This window comes from Stegostoma tigrinum, unplaced genomic scaffold, assembly GCF_030684315.1.
Source record: "Stegostoma tigrinum isolate sSteTig4 unplaced genomic scaffold, sSteTig4.hap1 scaffold_156, whole genome shotgun sequence".
NCBI classification, from domain to species: domain Eukaryota; kingdom Metazoa; phylum Chordata; class Chondrichthyes; order Orectolobiformes; family Stegostomatidae; genus Stegostoma; species Stegostoma tigrinum.
The window spans coordinates 667,923-677,819 of record NW_026728097.1 but is presented as its reverse complement, the minus strand read 5'-3'; the positions used below and the strand labels follow the sequence as shown (position 1 = coordinate 677,819).

The 9,897-nt window shown below is 41.6% G+C and overlaps 1 protein-coding gene across 2 annotated transcripts; it reads left to right on the top strand.

The window, feature by feature from the left end:
- Positions 1–4,288: 4,288 nt before the first annotated feature.
- Positions 4,289–9,240, top strand: LOC132207776 (zinc finger protein 892-like). Of its 2 annotated transcripts, none has more exons than XR_009443804.1 (2): positions 4,289–4,584; positions 8,060–9,240. XR_009443804.1 is itself a non-coding variant. In XM_059643645.1 (2 exons), the coding sequence occupies exons 1-2, from the start codon at positions 4,496–4,498 to the stop codon at positions 8,310–8,312; spliced, it is 309 nt and encodes a 102-aa protein (XP_059499628.1). In that variant the 5' UTR covers positions 4,481–4,495; the 3' UTR covers positions 8,313–9,240. The 2 variants fall into 2 exon arrangements, 1 of the variants encoding a protein (XP_059499628.1); XM_059643645.1 differs by having other exon boundaries at positions 4,481–4,551.
- The last annotated feature ends 657 nt before the right edge of the window (positions 9,241–9,897 follow it).

The window sequence follows — 9,897 nt, the reverse complement described above, 5'->3', positions numbered from 1 at the left end:
TATTATTGATGAAAGATACTAACTCATGCATGATAGAATCTACGTGTGGATAATTGAGAAACAAGGAAGTAAGAGTGTTATATGGAGCACCAAACTGTAGTGATGATGTTGAGATGGCTTTAAGCAGGAAATCAGAGATGCATGTGGCAAAACAATATCTATCGTTGTCAGAGATGTTACTCTTCACACAGATATGGTGAATAAAAATAGCCACAATACCATGGATGGGCAATTAGTATAGTGTGTACAGGATGGTTTTCTTGATGAATAGTTTGTGGAACCAACGAGTGAAAAGTACATTTAGATTGGGGTATTTAAGGAATGAGAAATGAATAATCGACAATGTCATCGTGAAAGACCATTTGGGGATGAATGACCATAAAATAACAGAATTCTTCATGAGGTTGGGTATAATGGATTGAGAAATGTTTCTCACATGATAGTGATACAACAATGGCAAACATTCAAAGAGTGAATCAGTGAACGACAAAAAAATGTCATTCCTGTATGCTGCAAGAGGACAAGGAAAAAGAACAGCCAAACCATGGCGTAAGTGGCAAGTTAAAGTCAATGTTAGATGCAAAAAAAGGCATTCAGATTGGCAAGCAAACAAATAGATCTCAGAATTGGGACCGGGCTAGAAGTTAGCAAAGGAAGACCAAGAGATTAAATAAAAAGGGGAAGTTGAGTATGAGAGTAAACTTGCAGGCATGTAACAACTGACTGGAAACATTCTGTGTGTATATAAAGGGGAAAGGATTGGTTGTAACTAATATAGGTCTATTCCAGTCAGAAACGGGGGAATTTATAATGGCACAAGAAATGATTTTAGACAAATTGATGGGATCAAAAGCTCATACATTCCCAGTTGACTGAAAGAAGGGGTCTTCAAAATAATGGATGCATTGCTGGCTCTCTTCCACAATTTCTTTGACACTTTGACAGTCCCTCCAGACTACAGGGTAGTTACTGTAATCATAAGATTTAAAAGGGAAGAGAAAAACCCTTTAATTATGGACCAGTGAGTTTGAGATAAATCTTATGGAAGATGCACAATTCCATTGCCAAGAATTTTGGAGCACAGTACGCAGAATACAATAACAGAAGCAAACAGTCTCCATAGATTTGCAAAAGGGAAATCATTCTTGACAAATCTGATGACTGCCTTTCAGGATGTCACAAGTGGAGTTGATCATGGTGACCCAGTAGATGTGTTTCTTAGGTTTTATGAAGACCTTTGAAGAAGCGATTAGAGATTAATGTGTACGGTTGAAATGCATGGGATTGGGGTGAGTGTAATGAGTTGGTTATGAAACTGGTCAGCACGTTGTCAACGTGGATTCAAAGTAAATGTGTCTTTTGCCCAATGGCAGACAGTAACTAGTGGGGTATAACAGGGGTCTGTTCTTGAACCCCAGCTGTTCACAATGTCAGACAGTAACTCGTGGGGTATAACAGGGATCTGTTCTTGAACCCCAGCTGTTCACAATGTGCGTTGCTGATTTAGATGAGGAAACTAAATATAATTTTTCAAACTTTTTAGATGGCACAAAGCTGGGTGCATGCATGTTGCAGTGTGATTTGGAGAAGCTTTGTAAGTGAAAATTAATATTGGTTACGTTATATTTGGATAAATGTAAGCTTATCCATCTTGTAGCAATAAAAAAAACAAGGCAGATTATCGTTTGAATGGCACATGGGAGTGTCAATGAGACCAGAGGATCCTTGCGCACCAGTTGCTGACAGTAAGTGCACAAGTGCAGCAGGCAGTAAGGAAACAAATTATCTGTTGGCCTTCACAGAGTGAGGATCCAAATAAAGGAACAAGAATGCTTTGCTGCAGTTACACAGGGCCTAAGTAAGTCCACACCTGTTATATTGTGTACAGTTTTGGCATGCCTATCTGAAAAAAAGTGTTCTTCCTTTCGACGGCGTTCAGCACGTGTTTACCAACTTGACTCCTGGGATGGTAGGAATAACGTATGAAGAGAGATTGAGTCAGTTAAAATTGTATTCAACGGAGTATAGAAGAATGAGGGGATCACATTGAAATCTCCAAATTCCAAACAGGACTGGACAAGTTAGATGCAGGAAGGATGTTCCAATGATGGGGAATTACAGAACAAGGGGCTACAGTTTAAGGATATGGGGTAAATATTTTAGGACTGAGATGAGGAGAAACACCATCACCTGGAGAATGCCGGGAAGTGCATTCCTTTTTTCTCTCCCTTTCAAAATAAATTGATCTCCAGCTCTTGTTTTCACGGTCTCTTCCTGACACCACACTTGCTTAACAGGGACCCATTTAGGAAAAGCATCCCAAGCAGATAACAGACGTCTCATTTCATTCAGTCAAATGTCTCAGCTTTTACTTAAATTTTGATCTTTTGAGCTTACACCCGAATGTCTGTGAATAGCTTCAATATGACTATACATGTACATGTCAGCACTAGGAGCAGATATGTGCCATTTAGCCACTCTCGCCTGCTTGGTCATTAAATAAAATCATGTCTGAACTGAGTGTAGCTTCAACTCCACAAGCTATTTATCATAATAACCTTTTGACTCTCTTGTTGACCATCAATATATTTAGCATTCATATAAAAAAACTACCTCCTTCATCTTAGATAGCAGCCCACCAATGTTTTTTTGTTAATTTGTTTGTGGGATGTGAATGTTGGTAGCTAGCCAGCATTTATTGCCCATCCCTCATTGTCCTTGAGGGAGTGGTGGTGAGCTGGCTTCTTGAACTGCAGCAGTCTTAGTTTTATAATTCGCCCCACTATGTTGTTTGGGAGGGAATTCCAGAATTTTGACACAGCAACTGTGAAAGAATTGCGATACATTTCCAAGTCAGGATACTGAGCGATCAGCAGGGGGAATGGTGGTCATTGGTTTTCCTGTGTATCAGCTGACCCAAAACCCATTGGTGTAACTGAAGGTTGGTGGTGGAGGGGGTGGATGTTTATGGGTGTAGTGCCAGTGATGTGGTTTGCATTGTCTTGGATGGTCTCAAGCTTCTTCAGTCTTAACGCAGTTACACCCATCCAGTGGGAAGTTATTCCATTTCACTTTTATGGAAGATGGACAGGCTTTGGGAAGTCAGCAGGTGAGTTACTCACAGCAGTATTTCATCGGTTTTGACTCACACTTGTATTCACTGTGTATAACTGGTAAGTCCAGTTGAGTTTCTGGTAAATGGGATCCACCTGCATGTTAACAGTGGGGCATTTAGTGACGGTAATGCCATTGAATGTCAAAGAAATGTGATTATATTTTGTCTTATTTGAGAATGTCATTGCTTGCCATTTATATGTAGCAAATGATACCTGTCACTTGTTCGCCCAAGCCACGATAGTGTCCAGTTCTTTGGACTTGTATTCCTTTACTGTGTCTCCGAAATCTTCTCTCCCCACAAGGCAAGCATCATTTCTGGACGCTCTTTCTCTTTGCAGAGAAAAGAAAAGTAACATCTTAAAACAAAGGATAGCCGTGCTGATTTGATTTGTTCTTGGAGCTGTCATCTAACTCCTGTGCTAAGCCTGACGGACAGATTAAACACGGAAGATGTTTCCACTAATGTGTGGACACAAAAAAAAGATACGAGTCACAAATGAATTGATTGTACAATTCAGAAATCAGTTCTTTGACTGAGTATAAAACAAGAAGATATTGGAAATATTCAGTCTTGATGATAAGTCCCTGGCTTGAGAAAAAGAGTTAATTTTCCCTTTCTGTGGACTGATGCAGAGAAGTCATGTAATATAAAGTGCATTTCTCTTTCAACTGTTGCTGAATATTTCGAGTTGATTGAGTCTGCTTTTGTTTATTCAAAGAGTGCTGAGACAATGAAACTCATTACAGGAAGTGATTGACATCTCAGTCTCTTCTGAAGCTCGTGTGTAACATTTCACGCTTGCCTGAACATCTTAAACTACTGACGTATCAGCACAGTCACCGCACAGGAAGACTCTTCACACTTCAGTGTGAGAACGGATTTATTTAGTTTTCCTACCTGACATCGTTCAGCTTTGAAATTTGAAATGATTTTATCACCAATAAATGAATTCTTCTTGCGGCGAAATTCAAATATTCTACACAGGAAAGGTGTATATTTTGTTCACTTTATCCGTTGAGTGTGTGTTCATATCTCTTTGTTCTGCTGTTTATTAGAACCAGGACAGACAGGGACCATGCACTTGTATCAATGGATTCCTGTATCTTTCGTCCTGGCATATTCCTTCATATCTTCGTTGTATCAATATTGCTGCTCAATGGCAGCGTGTTTTTCCCAGCATTCTGGGTGGGAATGCATTTGCCCAGATGACAAAGTGTGGAGCTGGATGAACACAGCAGGCCAAGAAGCATTTTAGGAGCACAAGAGCTAATATTTCAGACCCACACGAGTTATCTCGGATTCACCAGCATCTGCAGTCCCCATTATCTCTGAATGTATACGCCCACTGGTGCGCGCGCAATCTGAAGCGTTTCAAACATGCGCAGTACCGGAGGCAAAGGAGAGCCGGAGGAATCGGATGAGGAACAGGCGCGGTAAGGATTTGAAAGGTGAAAATTAGAAATCAAGTGAGTGAGTATTCCACGAAGTGGGCGGAGAGGCTTTATAAAATCTGACAGTAGCTACCGTCACTGAATTGAAAAATACCGACCCCGGTTTTGTCACGAATAGATTGGAATTGCTGAATTCCTTTGTTAGCCGAGGCAGGGCTGGGCGCCGCGAATGTTTTCTGAGCCGTGTGAGCCCGCCATCTTTATCCGGGGCCAACTGGAAGCGGAGAGTGCGCTTGTCCTTTACTTGTTGGGAACGGGGCGAGGGGAAGGCGAGCAGGATTTACGAACAGCAACTTCAAACCAAGAGAAATGCTTTTCTTTTTCTGTTCTGAATCTCTGTCCTGGATTGATCGTGATGGATTTTACACTCTTACAGATCAATGTCAGCAGAGGAATTTGGCCGACTTGAACCTCAGAAAGAGTGAAAGAGTAACTCGATTGATGAGTATCTGAATGCTATCAGCATCTGAATGTGGTAGCGTTCAGGTATGAATGTGTGTGTGTGTGTGCCTGTGGGAAAAGATTTGAGATATCAGAAAATGAGATACACTATCTGTGGTTAGATTACAGTTGATTAGCTGTTTTTAGTTCTCGGACTTGCTGTCAGGAACGGTCTAACAACTATGGAGTGGATGTAGCACAGATTCACCTGATTGATAACTGAATCTGTAGGTTTAGAATACAAGAAGGCCCATATTAAAAAAAATCAAAAAGTGCAAACCATTTAGCCCATGCCAAATGTCTGGAGCAATCCAGTCAGTCCTATTCCCTTGTTTTATCCCTGCACCTTTGCATTTTTCTCTCAAATGCTGATTCAGTATTTTTTTGAAATCAATCAACATCAAATTTGCTTTGACGAATTAATCTATTTATTACTTTCAAATATCTGTGCATGTGAATCCCTCAGACTCTGCACACTCTTTAGTGTTGTGTTATTGCCTCTTCCTATCCCTTCTGCTAAAACACATCACTTCATTCTGAGAGAGGTATCCCTGGAAATTGATTAATAAGAAATATTTTTGATCAAAGTCTTGGGAATATGATTAGTGACTGTCAGGGGAGTTACAGAGAAACTATTTCCACTGAGTGGGGAATTGACGACGAGCAGTAACAATCTGAACATGACATTAGTACCAGCATATTTCCAGGTCAAGTTTTCCAGATCCTTATAACTGTTTGATGGTTCAGGGACTGCAGAATTCCACATTCAATCTGGAAGATTGGAAAGTGTCAAATTGAAAGAAAGCTGCTGTGCGTTCAAGTCGTGCAAGCTTCATTAGAATGGCGCACTAGTCTATCAGGGCAAACTGGTACAAAGGATGATGTCACATGAGCTGGAGAGATAGCTACATCGAAGACAGGGTGTAGCAGTGGAAAGATACTTTTCAGAATGGAGGGTTTTGATTAGTGGTGTTCCACAGGAATCAGTGCTGGGACCTCTGCTGTTTCTGGTCTATATAAATAACTTGGAAGAACACGTGGCTGGTCGAATCAATAAGTTTGCGGACAATACAAAGGTTGGTAGAGTTGCAGATAGTGAGAAGGATTGTCAGATGATACAGCAGAGTATAGATAAATTGGAGTTATGGGCAGAAAGATGACATGTAGTTTAATCTGGACAGATATGAGGGGATGTAATTTGGAAAGTCAGGTACAGGTTTAAATTATAGAGTAAATGGCAGAACTCTTAGGAACATTGATATGCAGAAGGATCTGGGTGTGCAGGTCCACAGGCTACTGAAAGTGATGGTGCAGGTAGATAATTTAGTATAAAAGGCCTTTGGGATGACTGCCTTCATTGGAAGGTGCAATGGCGATATGGACAGGCAAGTTATGCTGCTGCTTTGTAGAACTCTAGTCAGGCCACACTTAGAATATTGCATTCAGTTCTGGACACCACATGTGGATGTGGATGCTTTGGAGAGGGTATAGAATAGGTTTCCCAGGATGTTGCATGGTTATGGGGGAGTTTAGCATTGAAGAAAGGTTGGAAAGACTTGGTTTGTTTACACTGGGACGCAGCAGGTTGAGAGGGTGGCCTGAGAGAAGTTTATAAGATTGTGAATGGCATGGATAGAGCGGAATGTATGAGACTTTTTTCCCCCAGGGCAGAGGGATAAATTACCAGAGGACACAAGTTCAAGCTGCAGGGGGAATGTGTGAAAGAGATAAGCAAGGCAAGCTTTTCACACAAAAGTTGCTGAGTTCCTGAAATGTGTTGCCACAGGAGGCAATGGAAGCAGACGCAGCAGCAGCAGTCAAGAAGCACCTGGCTGAATACATGAACAGGAAGGGAAGAGAGGAATGTGGATCCTGTGAATCAAGGCATTTTTAGCATGGAGGGTTAGAATGTGCAGGCATAGGCTTGGAGTGCTGAAGGGCTGGTTCCTGTGCTATGTTGTTCTTTGTTCTTAACAGAGGATTTTGTCTGGGTTGGGAAGCTAAAATGAAAGTCATGGCGCAGCTTGCAAACGGAATGGATTTTTTTTCTGCAGAATAATAGCCCAATCTGTATTTTCTATTCACTATGTGGTACAGTCCCCGTCATAAGCAGTGAGGACAGTAATTAAAATGTGTAAGGTACAAATGATTCATCATTTATTTTCTTCTTGCAAAACCTTGAAGATAGCCTGAAGAAAGATGTTATTTGCAGAGTAGGTTATATGATACAGAAAATCATTGGCAAAGTATTACATTCTAACTGAACTAGAGGCTAAAATAAACTCTGACTGTCAGAGTCCCTATTTTTTCAGCAGGTTTAATTTTTAATAAAATGCATTCTGACATATTGAGCAAGTCAATAATCTTTTCCAGTCTGAATCTGCTGCTCAGAGTCCTGGAAGTGATGGTTTTCCCATGCACCACCTGATCTTGTGTTTCTGTCTGGTGAGTTTGGGAGGTTGTTAGAATTACTGGCAGATGAATTAGATTACCTACAGTGTGGAAACAGGTCCTTCGGTCCAACAAGTCCACACCGCCCCTTGAAGCATCCCACCCAGACCCAGACCCATCCCCCAATAACCCACACACCCCTGAACACTATGGGCAGTTTAGCATGGCCAATCCACCGAGCCTGCACATCTTTTGACTGTGGGAGAAAACCGACACAGACAGAGGGAGAATGTGCAAACTCCACAGACAGTCGCCCAAGGCTGGAATCGAACCCAGGTCCCTGGTGCTGTGAGGCTGCAGTGCTAACGACCGATCCACCGTGCTGCCCATATGAAGCCCATCTCCATTAATGCTCTCCGTATTTCTCAGTTTTCCCACAAAGAACACCTTTATGCAGCCCCAGATTTGGCAGCCAGTTCCTTTCACTGAAGCTTAATACTGAACCAGTCCTATTGTTATAACAATCCAAGAGCTTTCATGGTCGCATTGTCCACTGTCTATCGCACAAATGATCAGATGTATTCAGTCCAGTTTTAAAGTTCTGCCTTTTTCTCTCTGGGCCACATTTCGTTCTTACTGTCTGTCATTCATTTTACAGGAAGTTGGAGCATTTGCAGTCAGTGAACTCAAATCTCGCTGCAGATTCTAACGAAATGTTGAATTCATCATGTCTTGAATATCATCAGGCTTTGATCATGGAAGCCAAAACCAGTGTTCGCACTGAGAAACCATGGAAATGTGAGGACTGTGAGAAGGAATTCAAATATCCATCTTCCCTGGAAAGTCATCAGTGTGGTCACACTGGAGAGAGACCGTTCACCAGCCCTGACTGTGGAAAGGGATTCATTTGATCATCCAGTCTGCTGACACACCAGCAAGTTCATATAAGAGAGAGGCAGTTCATCTCCTCTGAGTGTGCGAAAGGATTCACTCACTCATCCCATCTGCTGACTCACCGGCACGTTCACACTGGGGAGAGACCTTTAAAATATCCACACTCTAGGAATTGCGAGAAAAGTTCGAGAGAACTAATATCTCACATTAGTGAGAAACCATTCAGGTGCTCTCACTGTGCGACTCGGCTCAAGCGATCATCTAAACTCCCAATACACCAGCACATTCACACTGGGGAGAGACCGTTCATCTATTCCATATGTAGGAAGTGTTTCATTCACTCATCTGACCTGGTGAAACACCAGAAAGTTCATTCTAATGAGAGACCTTTTTCAATGTTCAGACTGCAGGAAATGCTGTAAATGTTCTGGAGAACTGATGTCCCATCAACATGTTCACACTGTTGAGAGCCCAATAAGATACTCTCATGATGGGACTGGGTACAGATGAATATGTAACCTCGCTGTACACCAATGCATCCACACAGGGGAGATACCGTTCACTTGCTTCATGTGCAGGAAGAGATTCGTCAGATCATTGTACCTGCTGAAACACGAGCAAGTTAATTCTGACCAGAGAATGTGGGAAATGGTATAAAGATTCTGAACAATTAGCCTCCATTAACTTGCTCACATTATTGAAATAACTTTGAATGTTCAGATTGCAGAAAATGCTTTAAAAGTCCTCAACAATTGATGATCCATCAATGTGTTGACACAGGTGAGAGACCGTTCCAGTGCTTTCACTTTCAAACTGGGTTCAGGTGATCATTTCACCTCATTGTATGCCAGTGATGTCAGACTGGAGGGAGGTCGTTCGCCTGCATTGAATGTGGGAAGGGATTCACTCAAACACCCGACAACCCCCCCCCCCCCCCCCCAAAAACATGAGTGAATTCACAAATAACCACAGTGGTTGCATTTTGCTATTAATTATGTTCAGTAATGAACACATTTCATTGTTGTCTGTTTCTACTGATGTTAAATTGACTTTCCTGAAAATATAGGTTTTTATTTTCTGAGTAAAAGGCAAATAAATTAGCTTTGTATTTAACACAAAACTTACACTTTGTTTTCAAATGTCCCAAGCACAAGTTAGTTTCTTTTGGCCTTCTTAACAAGAGGATTCAGATACAGGAGCAGGAACGTCCTTCTGTGATTCCACAGGTCTCAGTGAGCCCATAGCTGGATTCTTGTGTGCAATTTTGGTCTCATTATTCTTGTGGAAGAATGCTTTGGCTGTGAATGGAGTACAATGAAGGTTGACCAGAATGATTCCTGGGATGACAGGACTGACATGTGAAGAAAGACTGGATCAGTTAGGACTATATTCACTCGAGTTCAGAAGAGTGGTCTTTCATAGAAACAAAAGAATTCCGACAGGGCTCCACAGGATAAACAGAGGAAGGCTGTTCTCAATAAACAGGGTGTCCAGAACCATGACTTTTAGGATATGGGCATACATGGGAGCATAAAGATGGGATCCTAGTGTCTCTTTAACCTGTCATCGACAAGCTATTTAGGACTGAGATAAGAAGAAATT